The 23,023-nt window shown below is 50.7% G+C and overlaps 1 protein-coding gene across 1 annotated transcript in view; it reads right to left on the bottom strand.

The window, feature by feature from the left end:
* The window catches only part of SLC4A4 (solute carrier family 4 (sodium bicarbonate cotransporter), member 4), a 298,401-nt gene extending 294,646 nt beyond the window's left edge, over positions 1-3,755 (bottom strand). The window contains exon 1 of the mRNA XM_015419998.1: positions 3,683-3,755. Within this exon, the coding sequence (XP_015275484.1) occupies positions 3,683-3,755 (73 nt within the window). The remainder of the gene's footprint in view (positions 1-3,682) is intronic.
* Between the last annotated feature and the right edge of the window lie 19,268 nt (positions 3,756-23,023).

The following is a 23,023-nucleotide window of genomic DNA, read 5'->3' as shown; positions in this document are numbered from 1 at the left end:
CACCTGGACTGAATCGAGACCTAGGTTTCCTGTCTCAGTACCAATGCCGATTTCTCCACGCCTACTACCCCTCTGCATATCTCACCTAATCCGATCATGCCTGCTATTGTCATTCACCTGCTATTGTCATTCGCCTGCTATAGTCATTCCTTAAATGGAAACTAGTAAGAAAGAGGGAGGCTACAGAAAAAAGACCAATGAAATACAAACAGAGCTGTAGTCAAAGCACGGTCTTTCTAGCTATTGTCATTCGGCATCCGAAAATCACTCCACTTTCCAATACATAGGACAATATATCTGAAGAAGTGAGCAGTGACTCACGAAAGCTCATCCCCTGCCACATATTTTGTCAATCTTTAAGGTGCTACTAGACTCTTGCCCTTTTCTAATGCAATGCCACACCACGCCACACAACACTCTATATAAACCATAGAGATCAGGGAAATTCTTAGAGCGACATGTGACATGGTGATGTCACTCCCAGGTGCTCATCTGGAACTGATGTTGTGGTGTCAAATGACACTGTTTTTGTAAGCCTGGCAACCGTAGACCACATGAATAGGTATTTTACCATCATTTAACACGCTGAGTACCACTCTGTATAATTGTCCCAAAACAGAACACTGAGCCAAAGAAAGGCAGACTGACACACTTTGGGGCGCATGAGGCCAGTCACAACCTGCTAATTATGCACTGCGACCTGTTAATGCTCCAGAACTCTCATCACTTGTTTTTGCTTTTTGCAGGCCCAGAAATCTTAATACCAGGCCACCAGTTGTGGCTGGTGGCACCAGTGAGCTTGGTGGGCCAGAAAGTTACCCAGGCTTGGGATAAACAGTGTCGCCAACAGGCCTGGGGAAAAGAAGTCCTGCCCCTTTAAATCTTTTCCTGGCATGGGTGTCACCTGGTAAATAACATCCCCTTAAGCCTCTGTTAAAGGGACAGGACCTTTTTCCCCCTCCAGGCTATTGGTAGCCCTAGGGATGAAGTGTTAGCCTTGGGCAAGTTCGTCTGGAGGCAAAACGCCGACAGAAGTCGACTTACATCTGAACTGCAAATGGCTACAGGCAAGGTTCAAATTACTGAAGGATCCTCCAAGAACTTGGTACCTGGAGAAAAGTGCTGGAGTATCCGCATTTCTACCTGCTGGTATTTCTTACTCTTACTGGGGGTTTTTTTCCTGCATGGAGTCTTCTGAACACTCACCTGCAATCAGACAGAGCCCACCAAGGGTTGCCAGCTAGGATCCCCTTACTAGAGGATTGATAGGAGGGTATTTATTTCCCTCCATGCCATGAAAAGCATCACCTGCCCATTTTCACAATTCTATTAAAGGGGCGGGGTGTTTTCTCACCACAGGTTGCTGGCGACCCTAGCTACAGATGAAATTGCTCACCTGTTAGGTCACCAAACTCAGCTTGTGGGCCCAGATTGCTATCTCCTGGGCCAAACCGACTCGAACAGTTACCACAAAATGGGATGACCCCATGAAAGCCGGCCAGCCAGAGCTCAAGGAAACAAATGTGTGTTGTTGTGATCAAGGCCGGCCCCAGCTTATTTTGCACCCTAGGCGAGGATCCCTTCTGCCCCCCCCCCTCGGCGCCTGCCATTTTTCAAAAATAAATGCATTTTAGGAAGAATGAAAAACACAAATAATCAAACTCCCAGAGTACGGGGCTGGGTGCAGTTTGGCGCCCCTAAGGGCCGGCCCGCTCTAGGCGATCGCCTAGTTTGCCTAGTGAGTAAGCCGGCCCTGGTTGTGATGCTACCGATTCTCTTGTTACTGACTCTCTTGACACATGGAATTCACTGCCCCAGGAGGTGGCGGCGGCTACAAGCATGGACAGCTTCAAGAGGGAATTAGATAAGCATATGGAGCGGAGGTCCATCAGTGGCTATTAGCCACAAGGTATAGATAGGGACTCTCGGTCTGGGGCAAGGGATGCTCTGTATTCTTGGTGCTTGGGGGGGGGTCAACAGTGGGAGGGCTTCTAGTGTCCTGGGCCCACTGCTGGACCTCCTGAGGGCACCTGGTATTTTTGGCCACTGTGTGACACAGAGTGTTGGACTGGATGGGCCAATGGCCTGATCCAACATTGGTTTCTCTTATGTTCTTATGATTCCAGAGGGTAGCTGTGTTGGTCTCCAGAAGGCTGACTGGATTCTAGTCCAGTGGCACCTTAGAGACCACGTTCATCGGATATGAAGTTTTGATTCTCGAAAGTCCATATCGCCAAAATCCCGTTGGTCTCTAGCGGCTATTGTTATTCTCTGATTCCAATCTAGCTTTTCTCGTTACCGTTGACATGCCTGGAACACACATAAAAAACCCTCGCTGGCGGAATGTCACATAAACACACACACGAAACGGCCTTCTACTGAATCAGATCCTTGGCCTATCCAAGTCAGTAATTGTCTACTCAGACTGGCAGCGACTCTCCACGGTCTCAGGCAGAGGTCTTGCCCATCACCTACTATCAGATCCTTTAACTAGAGATGCCAGGAATTGAACCTGGGACTGTCTGCATGCCAAGCACATGCTCTGCCACTGAGTCACGGCCCCTCCTTTGTCCTGTTGGTCTGACTGATAAAACAAATGGCAGCTGGTGTCTATGCCAGAAGGGATTCGAACAACCCGGGGAGGGGGACAGTCTACAGGGTAACAAAGAAGCATCACTCCCTTCCCTTCACCTCTCCCCAAAAAAACCGAGAGATATCACAGCCACCTACAGCACTTTATCTTTTCTACAATGGTAAGCTTTTAAAACCATTGGAAACATACCAAAAACAAACAAAAAACAAATAAAAGTTCCTTTCTTTCAGCAAACACACATGACTGTTATTTTCAGCAGAATACTAATTTTCTTCTGGGGTTACTCTGGCAAGAACGTCTGGGGTGAGTCACGCCTCTGTAAGCTCACCACGGGCTGACCTACACCCGTGTCAACCCGCAGTTCTAGGGTGATCCACCGAAATCCGAACCTGCTACATGGGAATCTGAAACACGTTTACTGCTCTAAGAAAACGACCCCTACACAGAACAAAACTGCTCTTTCGTGGTGTTTGCAGAAAGGAGGGGGGGGGAAACACCCCCTTTGGTGTGTTCGCAGGGGGAAGGAGAGGGAGAAAGGTTCTCTTGCCATAGAAAGTCGTGACCTGCTCGGGAAAGGAATCCCACAGAAAAAAGAGATCCTCTTAGAGGGTAGGCCCCGCCCCGACCCCCGGCAGCCCTCTTTCAAAGCCACCTCTGTCGGCCTCGTTTAGTGTCAGGTTCTCCATATGGGTTGGCGGCTCCTTTATCCTTGCCCAGCTGCTGTTCGGCGCTGAGCACTGTATGTACCCAAAAGCCGTCTCAGAGCTGAACTAGAGGAGGGAGGGCACCTTATTTCAGAAGCACAGAGACGCTGTGGCATCCAGAGCGTATACAAATGTCCTACAGGCACAGAACAGTGCGTGCGCTTTCTCTGAAGACGCCTCCCAACTCGTTCCTACTGCTGATTCAGTGCATCATTTGGGCCACACAGAAATGGAGAGCGAAAAGAGGTTTCGTGCCTCCCGCTGCTGATTCAGCACATTGTCTGGGCCCCACGAAAATTGAGAGCGAAAAGAGGTTTCGCGCCTTCGAAAAGAAACCGAACCGGACGCTCCTCGGCCCCCCAGAATGAAGCGGGAGATTCCTTACCTTCCACCTCCTCGTCATCGCACACATGTTTCAGGAATGATGCTCCCCGGTCCAACACTGCCTCATCTTCCATCCTGTAGTAGTAGAAAAGAAAGAAAGAGTGCTCAGACTTCTCCTGGAGGGTGCTGCTCGAACTGGCCCAGCTCCTGGGAAGGTTCACTTGCAGGCTATTGTTCATGATACGAGAGAGTCGGGAGTCGCCTTTCACACTGGGGTGACCACTCCGTCGTGCGCGGTGCCACGGCGCTCGGTTCCTAGCCTCAGGAGGGCATCGCAGCGGAGGCCTCCGGGGAGGGAAAGATAATGACAGCTAGCTGTCTTGTTCTTTTCTCAGAGAGAGGCCTCAGAGGGAGAAGCGGGCCAGCGCAAAGGGGGTCTTGGAATCGAGGTTGGGCAGTTTGCTCTTCAGAGGTCTCCTAGCGAGGGAGCCGCCCACAGACAGCGCGGAGATGTGCATCCCGTACGCGGCGGCCGACATGGGCAAGCATCCTGACCGCAGAGACGCAGCCAAGGCTTCGGCCGGCCCCCTTAATACCGGCGGGGCACACTTCTTCGCTGCGAGGCAAAGCAGCGGTGTCACATGTTGGCCTTACGGAAATCTGACATCGGGGGATTATCCGGAGACCGAGCTCTGGCAAGTCAGGCCATCGGAGCCTCATTTGCATAAGTGTCATATGGTCCCTGGTGTACGGTTCTCTTCCTCTCCCTGGCTCCCTCCCTCCCACACACACACACACGCAGGGGCCCCCCCATGGCTTCCCTACAAGTCCCTCACCTAACATTACCCATAGCAGATTTTAAAAGTTCCTGGATTTTGCAACAACCAGAATTCTTATGCATTAATAATACATCATAAAGTTAGCAGCAGCAGAAGAAGAAGAAGAGGAAGAGGAGGAGGAAGAGGAAGAAGAGGAGGAGGAGGAGATTGGATTTATAACCTGCCATTCACTCGGAGTCTCAGAGCGGCTTACAAACTCCTTTCCCTTCCCCTCCCCACAACAGACACCCTGGGACTTAGGTGGGGCTGAGAGAGCTCTTGACAGAAACTGCTCTTTTTCAAGAACAGCTCTTATCAGAACTATGGCTTGCCTAAGGTCATCCGGCAGCTGCATGTGGAGAAGTGGGGACTCAAACCCGGTTCTCCCAGATTAGAGTCCGCGCACTTAACCCACTACACCGAACTGGCAGTGCTCACAAACGTTCCCTTTTTCTTTTCTGTCACGTTACAGCTGACTTACGGAGAACCCACAGGCTTTTCAAAGCAGGAGACATTCAGAGATGGTTGGTCCACCGCCTGCCTCTGCGTAGTGACCTTGGACTTCCTGGGTGGGCGCCCATCCAAGTACGAACCACCAGGGCTGACCCTGCTTAACTCGCCAGATCCGCCGAGATCAGACCAGCCAGATCCAACCAGGTCAGGGCGATCTGTCATTGGCACACCTATTAGATCAGGGGGAAACTCCCACAAACCTAAACAGTGCTGTGAAACACCCTTGGTCAGGGGCCTCCTCCCTAGCTATACGACTAGTACCACTGATTGAGAAAACGGGGGTGGAAAGCGCCAGCAAGTCTCAGCCAACCTATGGGAATCCCGTAGGGTTTTCGAGGCGAGAGACAACAGCCCAGTAAGGCTGACCAGTATTATTCTCCCCACTCAGGGCGGCTTTCAAAGAAGGAGTCAAAACAACAGCAAGTATAATTGAAATAATCCTAAAACCATATAAACAATTTCATCATTAAAAGGTGCTACCAGATGGTGATCCATTTAAATTATCAGGAGATTATCAATTCAGTTTAAGATGGCGGTCGAGCTCCATTATACCATCCTAGTGGTCGATCCAGATCTAACATTGTACAGCTGGCACAGGCTTTGATGGCTTCAGGGAACATGGCTCTCCCTCGGGGCGGCTCCTAACTGGAAGCCTGGCGGAAGAGCTCCGTCTCGCAGGCCCTGTGGAACTGCATGAGGTCCCGCAGGGCCCGGATCTCCTCTGGGAGCTCGTTCCACCAGAGAGGAGCCGCCACCGGGAAAGCCCTAGGCCAAGTTATAGCCAGCCTGGCATCCTTTGGGTCAGTCGATGTTGGGACCCTGATCGCAGTGCTCTCTGGGGAACATGTGGGGAAAGGCGGTCCCTCAGGTATGTAGGTCCCTGACCATAAAGGGCTCGCAAAGAGAGCCACTTGCCCAAGGCTATCTAGTGAGTTTGCGGCAGAGGTAAGATTGGAACTGGGGACCTTCCAAGCCAGCCTCCATTCACTCAGCTCCTTCGCTACCCTACCTATATTTGCAGGAGAAGGGGGACTTTGTACGCTGTTCCTGGTATTAACTATGGGAAGTGCATTTGCTGAGAGAAACACCGGCCCTAAGTTCAGAAGCTCTTTTTTCTTCTCCTGTTTGCTTATTTGTGTTTTTGCACTGTAAGCTACCGTACTTTGGGTCTCCATTGGGGAGAAAAGCAGTGTGTAAATATTAACGTTAGTAATACCACGTGCGGAGCTGCGGTGGCTCAAGTGGTTAAGACGCTGAACTGCAGGCTGTGGAAGGTCGGTAGTTCAGCAGTTCGAGACCCGAGTGCCGCATGACGGAGTGAGCTCCTGTCTCTGGTCCCGGCTCCTGCCAACCTAGCAGTTTGAAAGCGAGACATTGCAAGTAGATAAATAGGTACTGCTTCGGTGGGAAAGTAACAGCGTTCCTTGCGCCTTGGTGTTTAGTCATCCCGGCCACATGACCACGGAAACGTCTTTGGACAGCGCTGGCTCTTCGGCTTTGAAACGGAGATGAGCCCTAGAGTCGGATTCGACTGGCTTTCGAGCAAGGGAACCTTTACCTTTACTAATACCACTTGCACACGTTCGATGCATTTTGGGACTATTTCCCATGCCTGAAAAGAAGACTGCCAGTGAGGGGGAGCTCACCACCTCCCAAGGCAACCGATTCCACTGCTGTTTTGGATCCCCACTGGGGAGAAGGGCAGGATATAAATAAAATAAATATGTTCCCCAGAGAGCACTGCGGTCAGGGACTCAGAACCGGTTGGCCCTCCCGGGTCTTAAGGAGGATAGGCTTTCGACGACCAGGACCAGGGCTTTCTCGGTGGTGACCCAACCTGGTGGAATGAGCTCCCAGAGGAGATCAGGGCCCTGCGGGACCTTTTACAGTTCCGCAGGGCCTGTAAGGCGGAGCTCTTCCACCAGGCTTTTGGAAGCCGCCGCCGCCGCCAATAAAGAACATCGGATGGTGGAATGGGAGAGGGCCCTGGATTTCGGCCACCGGCAGCCTAAAGAACAGCAAGAACCACCAAAACGAACACTGCGAGCTGACTCTGAGCTGAGAACCGTGAATGGTGGCTGCTACCGTTTAAGGACAACGATTGCCAACGGTTACTAGCACTTTATTATGGCTTTAAAGGTAAAGGTAAAGGTTCCCTTGCTCGAAAGCCAGTCGAGTCCGACTCTAGGGTTGCGGTGCTCATCTCCGTTTCAAAGCCGAAGAGCCAGCGCTGTCCGAAGACGTTTCCGTGGTCATGTGGCCGGCATGACTAAACACCGAGGCGCACGGAACGCTGTTACCTTCCCACCGAAGCGGTACCTATTTATCTACTTGCAATTTCTTGCTTTCGAACTGCTAGGTTGGCAGGAGCTGGAACTAGAGACGGGAGCTCACTCCGTCATGCGGCACCCGGGTCTCGAACTGCTGAACTACCGACCTTCCACAGCCTGCAGTTCAGCGTCTTAACCACTTGAGCCACCGCAGCTTTAGAATTGTTTTAATCATAATTTATGTTTTTAATGTAATTATCTGTTTTATATAAGCCACCCTGAGCCAGCTCTGGCTGCGAGGGCAGGGTAAAAATTCAGATAGATAAATAAATAAAATTGTGCAACTGGGTAACTGCACAGTGCTGGTCCCATGCACCCCTGTACAAACAGTTCCCTTACAGTTCACAGCTTTCATTAAAAGATCCGATACCCTTTTTAGGTGACTTCTGTTACGCCCACCAAGTAACGGGCTGTGTGATGGTTCTTGCCCGTCTGCGGTCATGGTGTCAGAATATACATGTAACTTCTTCCTAAGCGGCAAAGTGGTTCCTTGCTATTTAATGCAGCTGAACGACAGCTGGAACAGATGGCACGGAATTTCGAGTCTGTGCAGAAGGCCAAGGCGCGGGCATTAGTTTCCCCTTTGATTACTGCAAAAAGTCTGTTGGGATACGCAATTTGTCTGTGTAGCAAGAGCTTCTCTCGTTTAAAAACAAGAAGTATTTCAAAGCCACCCATTCTAGAGAAAACAGGGGCAGGAAGAGGAGGAACAGAGACAATTTTACTCAAGATTTTCTTTTTAAAAATCTTCTTAACAATGATCTCTGATGATAAATAACTGAAATAAAGCATAATATGTATTTGTTTTAAAAAGAAGGAGGAGGAGGAGGAGAGAGATTGGATTTATACCCCGCCCTTCACTGCCCGAAGGAGTCTCAGAGCGGCTGACAATCTCCTTTCCCTTCCCCTCCCCACAACAGACACCCTGTTAGGTAGAAGAAGAAGAGATTGGATTTATACCCCGCCCTTCACTACCCAAAGGAGTCTCAGAGCGGCTGACATTCTCCTTTCCCTTCCCCTCCCCACAACAGACACCCTGCGAGGTAGGTGGGGCTGAGAGAGTTCTTTCGAGAACTGTCCTTGAGAGAACAGCTCTGAAAGTACTTGTGACTGGCCCAAGGTCACACCAGCAGCTGCATGTGGAGGAGTGGGGAATCAGACCCGGTTCTCCCAGATTAGAGTCTGCACTCTTAACCAAACTGTGTTAAGTGGGTTTTTAAAAATCTGAAATGCTTTATGAGTGTCTGAAACATTATAAGGTGTGCCACGTTGGGGACCCTGAGTTTGGTGGAAAGGCTGCATAGGAATGTTGCATGTGTGTCTGAGTGTGAATGTGAGAGAGAGAGGGAGGGAGAAGTGCGGTCAAGGGACAGCCGACTTATGGTGACCACTCACGAGGTTGGCCAGGCAAGGGTTCAGAGGTGGTCTTTGCTATTACGTGGCTCTGTGTGGCAACCCTGGACTGCCTTCGTGGTCTCCCATGCAAGTACTAACCACAGCACTGAAACTGGATTGAAACTGTATTATTTCGTGTGTGTGGAAGCACCGTTAACACGGCAAAACACCACCGGCAGTGTGAGTGGGGTGAACACACGAAGCTGCCTTATACTGAATCGGACCACCCGTCCATCAAGATCAGTATTGTCAACTCTGATTGGCAGCGGCTCTCTGGCTGTTGTCAAGAGGGTTCCGATTCCAGGACAGATTTTTCAAACGGGAGTTGGAGAGAAGCCAGGAAGTCGCTTCTCCGACAGCTGAGGGTGCCTAAAAAGATGGGAGTGCCGCCACCTTTTGGCCATGTAGTTGCACTGCAGCCTCGGCAAGCTTCTCCATCGGAAAGTTTACTGTGAAAATGGCTCTTTGCCATGGCTGGGCATTCACTTGGCTCCCCCCCCCCCCATGGCATATGGGGAGGGGAAATAGCTTAAGGGGCGGGGGGGTGAAAGTCAAGTGTGCAATGAAGCTACAATTCCTTTCATAGCAAGTGCTGTGCAGACAAAGGCGGCTTCTGGGTAAAATAACTCTCACACAGTTGCCAACCTCCAGGCATGGCCTGGAGTTCTCCGGGGATAACAGATGGTCTCCAGGCTGCAGCAATCCATTCCCATGGAGGAAACGGCTGCTCTGGAGGGCGGGCTCTATGGTGTCGCATCCTTGCTGGGCTCCCCCACCACCACCAAAACTTGCCTTTCCCCGGGCTCCGCACCCAAATCTCCAAAAAAAATCCCAACCAGGAGATGGAGATCTAGTGCTCAAGCCAAGGCCCAGACTGTTGCCTTTAAAATCCTAATTGGCCTCAACCTCACTTCTTGCAAGGAGTACCATTACCCAGAATACCCTCTGGCCTGGACCTCACTACTTGCACAGAGTACCATTACCCAGAATCCCCTCTGGCCTGGACCACACTACTTGCAGGGGAGTACCATTACCCAGAATCCCCTCTGGCCTGGACCTCACTACTTGCAGGGGAGTACCATTACCCAGAATCCCCTCTGGCCTAGACCTCACTTCTTACAGGGGAGTACCCAGAATCCCCTCTGGCCTGGACCTCACTTCTTACAGGGAGTACCATTACCCAGAATCCCCTCTGGCCTGGACCTCACTTCTTACAGGGAGTACCATTGCCCAGAATCCCCTCTGGCCTGGACCTTACTACTTGTACAGAGTACCATTACCCAGAATCCTCTCTGGTCTAGACCTCACTTCTTACAGGGGAATACCATTTCTCAGAATCCCCTCATGCCTGGACCTCACTACTTGCAGGGAGTACCATTACCCAGAATCCCCTCTGGCCTGGACCTCACTACTTGCACAGAGTACCATTACCCAGAATTAGGTGATATTTCCCAACTCATAATTGGCAACCCTAACTAAGGTCTGCCAATCTCCAGGTGAGGCCTAGCAATCTTCTGTAATTACAACTGATCCACAGACTACAGAGATAAGACCCCTGAAGAAAATGGCTGCTTTGAAAGGTGGACTCCATGGCCGTACACCCCACTGAGGTCCCACCGCTCAGTTCCCCTGGAGGAATGGCCCTTGTGGAAGCCAGGCTCCAGGGCACACTGCACCCTCACGGAGCTGCCTCCTCAGCCATGGCCCCCAAAGCTCCAGGAATTTCCTAAGCCGGAGCTGCTCGCTCTGGGTTGGGAAATTCCTGGAGGTTTGGGGGTGGAGCCTGGGGAGGGGAGGGGCCTCAGGAGTGCAGAATGCCATAGAGTCCACCCTCCAAAGCAGCACCAAAAAGTTGAGTCCAGGGGCACCTTTAAGATCAATGAAGTTTTATTTAAGGTGTAAGTTTTCGTGCGCATGCACACGGAAGCTTATTTGAATAAAACAGTAAAGGTACCACTGGACTCAAACTTTGTTCTGCTTCTTCGGACCCACACAGCTACCCACCTGAATCTACTTAGGGACAGGTCTGCACAGTACTGAGCTGACAATACAATGGCCCCGGTCACACGGGCTGGATATCGCGGGGGGGAGGCGTGGCTGTTTGCCCCGGGGCAAAATAACGCGCGGTTGCGCGATCAGACGTCCCGTGGAGGTCCCGTGGGTAGGGGGGAGGTGCCGATCACAGGACAATCCTGCGGCGCAGCAAAGAAGCGGCGCAGTGCGGCAAACGGGTTTTTTTTTTTTCTGTACACCAAAGTATGCGCATGCTCTGTTGGGTGCTTGTGCGCATCCATAGAGACTTGGAGGGGGGGAAACCTTTTTGCAAGGGGACATGGGCGGGCGCCGGATGCCACCAGAAACGCAATCAGATGCCCGCCCTTGCTCCGCGGTTACCGGAAACTAGTACCTCGGAGGTACTAGTTTTTTACCCCGCATCTTCAGCGGGAAGCCTCGGGTGATGTGGCGGTGAGATCGCGCCCGGAAAATCCGCCTATCTTCCATCTCTCTAGCGTGGCTACTGTTCCGTGTGACCGGGGCCTATGAATGTTTACTCAGAAGCAAGTACCAGTGTGTGCAATGAAGGAGCCGTGCTAAAAGAGCCAGTTTGGTGTCGTGCTTCAGTGCGCGGACTCTAATCTGGAAGGACCGGCTTATTTAGTTCAAAATGTAATTTTGCTCTGACACTCAAAACATCCCGTTTCTTTTCTTCTACTTCATATATGCCCTGGCCTGGCCCAGGCCAGCCCGATTTCTTCAGATCTTGGAAACTAAGCAGGGTCAGTCCTGGTTAGTACTTGGGTGGAAGACCGCCAAGGAAATCCAGGGTTGCTACGCAGGGGCAGGCAACAGCAAACCACGTCTGAATGCCCCTTGCCCTGAAAACCCTACAGAGTCCCCATAAACTGACTGCGACCGACGGAGCACATCTGATTATGCTTCATTCCTGGTTTCCTCATCAGCTACGGGTTCCCCCCCCCCCCTCTGTTTCTTATCTCACACACAGGAGCTTACCATGTACCCCCTTGGAAAAGCTTTGCAAGCAAGAAGTTTACAGGGTTTTTTTCCTGTGACAAAAGCCGAAGTTCAGACCTCTTGCCACAGCCCTAGAAATCTCTGGCCCGGAAAATCCAGCTCACTGAGAAAGGGGCAACCCTCGATGCCTTTCGCTTCAAGGCTGGCTTTTCGAAACCTGCAGGAAGAACCTCGCACTCGTTACGCCAAAGGCCCGGACGGGGACGTCAGCCAGTCGAGGAACCTATATGGGTTGTGCACAGCCCGTCCAATGGGAGCACGGGGCTGAAATAACACTCCCTTCCCAGCTGGCGATGTCAGAGCGGTCCGAAAAAGAGCAATGAAGGGGGAGGGAGAGAAGAAAGGGGAAGGAGACAGTTGTGCAACTGAGACCCGGAGCTTGTTGGTCAACAGGGGAGGCAAAGTGTTACAATCGCACAGAAAGGAAGTCTGCTTGGACCCTCCCAGTGGTGAAATTGGATCTCCTGGCTACGCAGACAAAGGCTACAGCTGCCGGAAAGAAAGAGCTGGCTGCCAAGAGGCGAGATTTTTACACTGGGGCTGGAATTTTGTCACCGGCACTTACAAGCGCAGGGTTACCTGGGCGAAGGGCCTCCGTTTTGCAAGAGGAGCAAGCTGATGCTAGAGATTCAAATGAACGCTCCACCCTTTGATATCTGCTCCACTCCCTTTCGGTTGACGCAGCCTTAGCTCCCGGGTGCCACATGTGCTGGACTACTGCAGGGATTTATTTACATTCTTTATAGTGTGCCTTCTCACTGGGTCTCAATCAATGCTCCCTCTAAGCTGTGGAGCCTTGTGAGCAAAAATTCTGCTCTGTGAGCTGCTGGCGTTAAGGTTGTGAGCAGGCGATTTGGCTGCTGCATAAATCAGTTTGCTCTGGAGCCCTCCTTCCTGAGCTAAGGAAAAAACGTGTGAGCTGGAGGCTAAAAAACGATGAGCTAGCTCGCACTAACTCAGCTTAGAGGAATATAACATACTGGGTTCAGACGCGTGTAAGGGATCAGCTAATAGTTTATTGGCAAAACACAAGACAAACTTCCAGGGCCGAAGCCCTGCTTATATCTCCCAAACACCCCACACCCCACATACCCACCACCACCCGTGATAGGCTATTTACAAGGTGACTAATCTCCAGTTTGGTGTAGTGAAGTGCACGGACTTTAATCTGGGAGAACCGGGTTTGATTCCCTACTCCTTCGCTTGCACCTGTTGGATGACCTTGGTCAAGCCGTAGTCCTGATAAGAGCTGTTCTTGAAAAAGAGCAATTTCTGTCAGAGCTCTCTCAGCCCCACCTACCTCACAGGGTGTCTGTTGTAGGGAGGGGAAGGGAAAGGAGTTTGTAAGCTGCTCTGAGACACCTTTGGGTAGTGAAGGGCATGGGGTATAAATCCAATCTCTTCTTCTTCTTCTTCTTCTTCTTCCTCACAGGGTGTCTGTTGTGGGGAGGGGAAGGGAAAGGAGTTTGTAAGCCGCTCTGAGACACCTTTGGGTAGTGAAGGGTGGGGTATAAATCCAATCTCTTCTTCTTTTACCTCACAGGGTGTCTGTTGTGGGGAGCGGAAGGGAAAGGAGTCTGTAAACCGCTCTGAGACTCCTTTGGGTAGCGAAGGGCAGGGTATAAATCCAATCTCTTCTTCTTCTTCTTCAAGCTCCCAATTTTATTTGGAAACTTCCACAATTCATGGGTGCCTTTAACAGGGGGCTAAGACCGATTCAAGGAGGAAGAGGCCTATCAGTGGCTATGACCCATGGCTGGTGACTGAAAGAAACTCCTCACTGAGAGGTAGCAAACCCCTGAATGCCAATGCTGGGAGACAACATCAGGAGAAGACCTTGGCCAGTTTCTCACCAGTTTTTTTTTTTTCTTTTCTAGCTGGGAAGGAAGAAGGGAGAGATTACGGGTTTAGGATATTGCAAAATGTTTAAAACATTTCCTGAACCAAAAAAAGGGGGGTATAACCCAGCATTCAGTCCATTCAAAACGCTTTCCTGTTTGCTTGGCCAAGCAGCAACACCACCCAGTTCAGATTTTTTAAAAATTTACTTCATTTATACCTCGCCTTTTCCTGTAAAGCACTTTACATGGCTCTTCTCGCCTCCATTTTATCTTCACAACAACCCTGAGAGCCAGTTTGGTGTCGTGGTTAAGTGCGCGGACTCTAATCTGGGAGAACCGGGTCTGATTCCCCACTCCTCCACATGCACCTGGCGGATGACCTTGGGCAAGCCGTAGTTCTGATAAGAGCTTTCCTAGCACTCTAACCACTACACCACCATGGTTCTCATACCATACTGGCTCCAGGATCCTATGGAAAGACAGACTTGAAATAATGAATAGACCAAAAGGCAACCTCACACGCCCTATGGGAGGGAACTCACTATTGTTCTCAAATAATGGGGCCACAAGGATCAAGAAAGGAGGCCGGCACAGTGAAAAGACAACTGTTTACCAGAGAACGGCTTCCCTTACAGATCACAGGGACAAAGCGCCTCTTTATTCCAGGTCATATGCCTACTATCATCCCGTTACGCTCTTTCAGACAACTTTTTTTTCAAAATTATAATCACTATTTTGAAGATCTCCTCTGCTTCCTTTTCACTGAAGTCACATTTTTTTAGCCCACAAGCTATGCCGCTGCATATCAATGCAGGATAAAAATGTGGCTCTTACACTGCATGTAAGATAGCAAGATGGTGGCAAGATACTCTTGTATTTAATGTCTTGTTTTTTTAAGTGTGCCCTTACAAATGCTCTGAATTGACAGCAGTCGAAGAGATGCAGAGTTCATAACTGCTTTCGAAAGCCACCTGTGTCTTATTCTTCCCTCTGCTAATTGCAATGAGATTCCTTACAGCAAAACATCAGGGCAAAAGCAACCCAAGCTAAGAAATATCGGGGGGGGGGGGATTCTTTGCCTGCCTCTCACCTGAAAAAGATCTCAGCGCTCCCCAAAAAACTTAACTTCAAGCATTTTAAACATTGGCTGGTTCGTGTGTCTTTGCACATTTTTCCCTTGCGGGGATCAGTTTTATGTAGCAGACACGGAGTGGGACCCTGGCCTCAGGTGCAGACCATCTGCTTGGCACGCAAAAGGCCCCAGGTTCAATCCCTGGCGGCTCCAGTTTAAAGGATCAGGTAACAGGTGATGTGAAAGACCTCTGCCTAAGCCCTGAGAGCTGCTGCCAGTCTGAGCAGACACTCAATGAAATTGCTGAGCGGTCGGGTTAGAACAGATAAAAGGAAGTCCTTCTTCACCCAAAGAGTGATTAACACATGGAATTCACTGCCACAGGAGGTGGTGGCAGCTACAAGCATGGACGGCTTCAAGAGGGAATTGGATAAACATATGGAGCAGAGGTCCATCGGTGGCTATCAGCCACAAGGTATAGACAGGAACTCTCGGTCTGGGGCAAGTGATGCTCTGTGCTTGGGGGGGAGGCAACAGTGGGAGGGTTTCTAGTGCCAGTTTGGTGTAGTGGTTAAGTGCGCGGACTCTAATCTGGGAAAACTGGGATTGATTCCTCACTCCTCCACTTGCACCTGCTGGATGACCTTGGGAAAGCCATAGTTCTGATAAGAGCTGTTCTTGAAAAAGAGCAGTTTCTCTCAGAGCTCTCTCAGCCCCACCTACCTCCCAGGGTGTCTGTTGTGGGGAGGGGAAGGGAAAGGAGTTTGTAACCCGCTCTGAGACACCTTTGGGTAGTGAAGTGTGGGGTATAAATCCAATCTCTTCTTCTTCTAGTGTTCTGGCCCCACTGCTGGACCTCCCGATGGCACCTGGTATTTTTGGTCACTGTGTGACAGAGTGTTGGACTGGATGGGCCTTTGGCCTGATCCAACACTGGCTTCTCTTACGTTCTTATGTTCTTAATACTGACCTTGACAGACCAGTGGCTTTAAGGCAGCTTCACATGTTCACGTGTATGAAGCTGCCTCAGACCACAGATTCACCTAACTCAGTGCCGCCTACTCTAACTGGGCACCTAACTCAGTGCCGCCTACTCTAACAGTGCCGCCTACTCTCCCCTCTCTCTCTCTCTCTCTCTCTCTCTCTCTCCCGCCCCCACCCGCCCCCCGCAGCCTACGGGAGGTTGGGGAAAGAAAGGGAAGCCACCCTGCCGCTTCTGGTCAGTTTCACTCCCCCAAGAATGTTAAACCTAACAGCTGATGGTAGGGGAGTTTGGCGTAGTGGTTAAGTGCGCGGACTCTAATCTGGGAGGACCGGGTCTGATTCCCCACTCCTCCATATGGAGCTGCTGGTGTGACCTTGGGTCAGTCACAAGTTCTTTCAGAGCTGTTCTCTCAAGGGCAGTTCTCTCAGAGCTCTCTCAGCCCCACCTACCTCACAGGGTGTCTGCTGTGGGGAGGGGAAGGAAAAGGAGATGGTAAGCCACTCTGAGACTCCAAGTGAAGGGCGGGGTATAAATCCAATATCATCCTTCTCCTCCTCCTCCTTTATGACACACATGGCCCGGCCCGGCCCGACAAGGTCTCTTTTATGTCAGATCCGGCCCTCATCACAAATGAGTTCGACACCCCTCGTATAGCTCAAACAAACAAGCCCCTAGTTATAGGCAGGTACCCGAAAGACTGCCCTGACTTGGCAGATGTCTCCACAGATTGTAGGGCTGCCAACCTCCTGGAGTTCTCCTGGAATTAAAACTGATCTCCGGACTACAGAGATCAGTTCCCCTGGACAAAATGGCTGCTCTGGAAGAAGGACTCTATATGGCATTATAACCCAATGAGGGCCTACCCCTCCCCAAACCCCGCCCTTTCTACGTTTCACCCCCAAATCTCTGGTAGTTCCCAATCCGGTGGCGGCAACCCTAGAAAGAGCCACTTGTGCGGAAACCACAGCTAGATAAGCATTGAGGCCTCCACGCCCTCAGATGTTTGCCCTGACAACAGGCCTCAACATCACTGTCCATTAAGTCACATTTCTCAGAAAAGGTTAGAGGCCCATCTCCTCAGCAGTGCACCCGGCGGTCTGTTCTTCCCTACAGTTAAAAAGGGGTTTTGGATGGTAAAGTAAGACAAAGGGCCTATAGACAGAAAGTCTGTTTTAAGTCCCTGTTGAAATGTGTGTTTATACAACTCTCTACAAAACAGCCTCTGCGGAACCAGTACTTTGGCTTTAGAGCAGAGAGGAGCTGGCGTTAAAAAATTTGTTAAGAGCAGCATCCCGGCCGGTGGGAAGCGGCAATGGATGTTTACACCAGGGCAGTAACTTTTTGTGCTCCAGTCTACTATCAGTCAGTTCTGGCAAAAGGGTCACAAGCAGGGGTCATATCCTGCAGGAGCGCACAGGAGTGGCGCTCCGGCAGTAAAGAGCCTAGGGGGCGGGCACATGCAACAAGCCCCACCCCCTGCTCCCAGCAGCCATCAGTCAGAGTAAGAAGCAGTCAGGTAAGCTGCAGAGCTCCCCCCAGCCCCCCAGTCCAAAACAGTCCAGTGGCACCTTTAAGACCAAGTTTTATTCAGGTACAAGCTCTCCCTCCTCTGCGAAGACAGATCTGCATGGTCACCCCCCCCCCCAATAGCTAGCAATCCAAAACAGTCCAGTGGAGCCTGAGCGGTGGGCGTTGCCTTCTGACACACTTCCGGTGACGTCAGGGGGTGTGGCGTATGCAAATGAGTTATGCTAATGAGGTCCTGCACCTCTTTTTCTACGAAATGACCCCTGGTCACAAGTAGGTTTACCGGATGCCCACTAACGCCCGGTTAATGCTTTCCGATGCCCACCAAAACTCATCTGGTCGGAGGGTGCAAGAAGGCTAGTAGAAGGGGAGAGCTGCCAATCGTCGGTGTGCAATGACGTCACTTCCGGTGTGACCCAGAAGCGCCAGTATCACACTGACTAGTTCCAGAGCATCGTCCTAGTACAGTGCTAGCACTTCTGAGTCACACCAGAAGTAATGTCATCGTGTAGTGACAAAGATCCCCCCCATGGTAAGTGAGAGCCAGTTTGGTGTAGTGCTTAGGAGCACGGGCTCTAATTTGGGAGAACCGGGTTTGAGTCCCCCACTCCTCCACATGCAGCTGCTGATGTGACCTTGGATCAGTTACAAGTTCTTTCAGAGCTGTTCTCTCAAGAGCAGTGCTGGAAAGAGCTCTCTCAGCCCCGCCTACCTCACAGGGTGTCTTGTTGTAGGGAGGGGAGGTGAAGGGAGTTTAAAAGCCACTCAGACTATGAGTGAAGGGCGGGGGGGAACCAATCTCCTCCTCTTCTTCTTCTACTCCTCCTCTCAGAGCTGTTCTCCCAACAGCAGATCTCTCAGAGCTCCCTCAGCCCCACCTGCCTCACAGGGTGTCTGTTGTGGGGAAGGGAAGGTGATTGTAAGCCACTCTGAGACTCTGAAAGAAGGGCAGGGTATAAATCCAATCTCTTCTTCTTCTAAGTACCTCCCTCCTCCCATCTCCCACCAGTCACCAGGTCATGCCTGGAAACCCTAGTCACAAGCCATCATCTGTTCACACCAATGTTTTTCCACTCCTGAGCAGAACAGTTCCCCTCCTGAGCAGAATAAAACTGCTGTAATCGTAAAATGACCAATGGGCAGTGTAAGACCCAGTGTGGATCCAGACTGCTGCTGAGCGGGGCTTAGGGTTGCCAAGTGGAACTTACCTTGGCGGCGGGAAACTCCCGGGTGGATCCCGGCGCATACGTCACCAGGAAGTGACGTTATGACGCCGGGCACGCTGGGGGCGGGGCCACGACCATAAAAGGGAAAACCATAGAGTTTTCCCTTGTATGGCCGTGGCCCCGCCCCCAGCGTGCCCGGTGTGCCCGCGTCACTTCCGGGTGACGCGCACGTTGGGGAGGAGTTTCCCCCCCGGGCCTGGGGGGACTTGAGATCCCTAGTGGGGCTTCCTGTGTTAACGAGCGACTGCTCAGATGCACAGCTTAGAGGGAACACTGGTTCACACCAACAGCCAACCGGCACAACATGGGAACAGAAAACTCATGCATTAGGGCCTGGATCCTTTCCACAACCTGGGGGAAAGTGTGTATGATTTTCTTAATGGAAAACCCAGAAATGACGTAGGGTAGCTCTAGGATTCACCAGAAACTCTATGGTAAAACCCAGAAGCGACATAGTGGCGCAGAAGACGTCAATGGGTTGGTAGGGGGGTCCCTGTCACTGCGAGGATGGCTGCCAGCAGTGTTCCCTCTAAGCTGAGTTAGTGTGAGCTAGCTCACAGTTTTTTAGCCTCCAGCTCACACATTTTTATCTTTGCTCAGGAAGGATGACTCCAAAGCAAACTACTGTATGCGGTAGCCAAATCGCTCGCTCACAACTTTTATGTCAGTAGCTCACAAAGTAGAATTTTTGCTCACAAGACTCCACAACTTAGAGGGAACATTGGCTGCCAGTGGGAGAGATCTGGTAGGGGAGGCATGATAATGAGAAAGTTCACGACTCCCACATTTCACCATTCGTGTTGAATAAGCCTCTCATCTCGGGCTTCTTTTTTCCCCGCTGTTCTATTTTTTTTTTAAAAAAGCACACGTCTCCGTCTATCACCACAAACAGCTCCAAGACCCACAAGGCAGGTGTTCAAAACACGCTTTGCATGAGCAAAATATAAATATTGGCGATGGGGGTGATATTATGTTCAAACCACCTGCAAGGAAACGGGCTAAGAGTGCGGGAGAAGTTGCCCTGCAAAATCTCCGAAGGTCGAGGGAGGAGGCTAAGGATAGGGTTGCCAACCTCCAGGTGGTGTCTGGAGATCCCCAGGGACTCCAGGTGACAGAGACCATTTCACCTGGAGAAAAATGGTCGCTTTGGAAAGAGGACTCTGTGGCATTGCACCTCACTGAAATCCCTCCCCTCCCCCAAACCCTCCTCCTCAGGTTCCACCCTAGGGTTGCCAGGCCCATCATCGTCCCCAGCGGGGGACTTTGGGGGGCATTCCCGGAAAGGGCGGGGTGTCCCCGATGTGATGACGTCATGCTGGGGACGTCCCAGTTCCGTGCCCCGCCCCCACGGGGATGGTCCCACCAGCTGCGAGTCGCAGCCAGAGGACCCCGCGCACTCAACGAGAGGCATTGGCCAGTCACACTGTCACTCCCTAACCTACCCTTCACAAAAGGTGCTGTGAGGATAAAACGGGGGGCAGAAGGCCAAAAAGAGAGGAAAAACGGTGTACTGGGGAGACGGAGACGTGTTTTTTTTATAGAGCAACCAAATATTGTAATTAGTTGTGCCAGACTCCGGGGATCCCCCGAAATTACACCCACAGACTAAGGAGATCAGCTCCCCTGGAGGAAATGGAGGCTTGGCAGGGTGGACTCTGTGGCATAGTACCCCGCTGAGGTCCCTGTCCTCCCCAGGCTCCACCCCCAAATCTGCAGGAGTTCCCCAACCTGGATCTGGTAACCCTAACTAAGGAAAGGAGGAGGAGGAGGAGGAGGAGGAGATTGGATTTATACCCCGTCCTTCACTACCCAAAGGAGTCTCAGAGTGGCTTACAAACTCCTTTCCCTTCCCCTCCCCACCACAGACACCCTGTGAGGTAAAAGAAGAAGAAGAAGAAGAGATTGGATTTATACCCCGCCCTTCACTACCCAAAGGTGTCTCAGAGCGGCTTACAAACTCCTTTCCCTTCCCCTCCCCACAACAGACCCCCTGTGAGGTAGGTGGGGCTGAGAGAGCTCTTGACAGAAACTGCCCTTTTTCAATGACAGCTCTTATCAGACCTACGGCTTGCCCAAGGTCATCCAGCCAGGTGCAAGTGGAGGAGTGGGGAATCAAACCCGGTTCTCCCAGATTAGAGTCCGCGCACTTAACCACTACACCAAACTGGCCTTAGGGTTTTGCACAGGTTTGTATCTTTCCCCATGCTTAGGTAAAGGTAAAGGTTTCCCTTGCTCGAAAGCCAGTCGAATCTGGCTCTAGGGTGCGGTGCTCATCTCCGTTTCCAAGCCAAAGGGCCAGCGCTGTCCAAAGACGTTTCCATGGTCATGTGGCCTGCATGACTAGATGCCAAGGCAAATGGAACACTGTTACCTTCCCACCGAAGCGGTACCTATTTATCGACTTGAAATTTCTTGCTTTTGAACTGCTAGGTTGGCAGGAGCTGGGACCAGAGATGGGAGCTCATTCCGTCATGCCACACTTGGGTCTTGAACTGCTGAACTACCGACCTTCCGGTCTGCAGTTCAGCGTCTTAACCACTTGAGCCACCACAGTCCCCTTCCCCATGCTTAGCAGAAGCGGAATGAATACGGAAATCAAAATTGGCACAGGTTATCTTTTTAGCACGAAGAACTGCCCCATACTGAACCCACCAAGCTGCGCTATCAGGATTTTTTACTGAATCATATAGTTTCAAATATGCACGGGGCGACCTCTGACCTCTCTGCATTTTTTTTTCCAGGCATCTGGCGAGAGCACCACCTCCAGGCTTTATCACAAAGGCAAACGGTAAAATGATTACAACAGACTTTGCACGCTAGACATGACTGTCTCGTAAATTAGCCTCCAATTACACACACACGCGCGCTGCGCCACCACAAAATTTTCCACAGGCCGCCGACGATCCCGTCGAGCGACGTAAACCTCCCGGCCGATCAAACAGGTTCTTAGCAAGGAGCGGGGTTAACAATGAGTTCCTTTGCTCCCAAGTTCTGTGCACAATCTATCGCTGTCGAAAGGTAACAGGAAGCAAAGACGACAAAAATGCCTCGTTATCTATGCTCATTATCTGGCCCTTTTTAATGGCGCTAGCAGGCGAAACCAGGACCCTGGCACCGAGGTCCCCGTAATGTTTGGGGAGACAGTCCCAGATCTTGCAACTGACTCAACAGGACTGTGTCCTACTGGGCAAGGAGGTCTAGAGCAGATACGATATAGGGGCTGTGCGGCTCCCAATTCACCTGGGCCTACAGCCTGTAAGCGATAGGGCTGCCAGCTTTGGGGTGGGAACTTCCTGGAGATTTGGGGGGCACAGAGCCTGTGGAATAGGGTTGCCAATCCCAAATTGACCCTGTTTGGAGCCCTCCCCCCCACTTTAGGGCTATCTGATAGCTGCTGTGCACTGTATTATACCCTATGGAGACCAGTCCCCATAGGGTATAATGGAGAATCAATCTGTAGGTATCTGGGGCTCTTGGGGGGGGGGGGGCTGTGTTTTTTTAGTTAGAGGCACCAAAATTCCAGCACAGCTCCCTAGTGCCTCTCCTCAAAAAAACCTCCAAGAAACCTCTAACTAAAAAAAAAACACACACACAGCCCTTCCCCAGAGCAATAACATTGGACAATGGGAGTAGAAGACTATGCAGAGGAAGATTGTAACAAAGGAAGAGAAAACAAGATAGAAATCACACTTACTGAAGAGGACTTGGCTTTAATATGGGGGGATTTTTTTTATTTCCCCAAATAAGGCTTTTTTGGGGAGGGGGAGGAGATTGTTAATATGAGAAGCTGATGTTTTCCGTTGTTTGCTAAAGCGGTTTATTAACTGAGCTTTTGTGTTACTCTTTGTATAGTCGGATTTGCTGGACTGGATACCACAAGCGAAAGATTTGAAGATCACTTTCAACGTTTACAAATTTTGTTTGTAAAAAACAAAATGTCAATGCTAATTTGTTTCAGCATTGTATAACCTCCATCTCTTGGGGTTTGGGTTGGTTTCTTTACTTTTACCCATAGTTTGTAGATACCCTCCCTTGTTTCTTTGTCGTTTATAGAAAATGCAATAAAAAATCCCCTACGGGGGGGGCATTAAAAAAAACCCTCCAAGTTTCAAAAAGATTGGACCACGGGTTCGAATTCTATAAGTCCCAAAAGACTGCCCCCATCTTCCAATATTCCCAAGGGAGGAAAAGCATTTTAAAAGAACACAGTCCCTTCAGGGTTGCCACTAAAATTTTATTTTTCATTTCTCTGACTTTCCCTGAGCAAAAATTCTACTTCGTGAGTTACTGGCATAAAAGTTGTGAGCGAGCGATTTGGCTACTGCGTAAATTCGTTTGCTCCGGAGCCCTCCTTCCTGAGCTAAGACAAAAATGTGTGAGCCGGAGGCTAAAAAACTGTGAGCTGGCTCACACTAACTCAGCTTAGAGGGGACACTGGCCGTATTGCATTAATGCAAAAGGTTCCACTCTACAACTACACAAGCCTCAACTGCAAAAATACTTGTCAAAGAGATTGAATATCAGCTTCTTTCAACATTAACTGCAGCGACATCTGTTTTGAAATGGCACCAAAAATTGCACCCAAGATACAAATTTCAATTCAAGTAGACTCTGAATGCTAACAAATGACATAACATTTTTGTTATTGTTTTACACTAAAAA

The sequence above is a fragment of the Gekko japonicus genome, unplaced genomic scaffold (genome assembly GCF_001447785.1).
Source record: "Gekko japonicus isolate JY-2015 unplaced genomic scaffold, Gekko_japonicus_V1.1 scaffold350, whole genome shotgun sequence".
Classification (NCBI taxonomy): Eukaryota; Metazoa; Chordata; class Lepidosauria; order Squamata; family Gekkonidae; genus Gekko; species Gekko japonicus.
The sequence above is the reverse complement of the archived record's forward strand: the minus strand, read 5'-3'. Positions and strand labels throughout refer to the sequence as shown.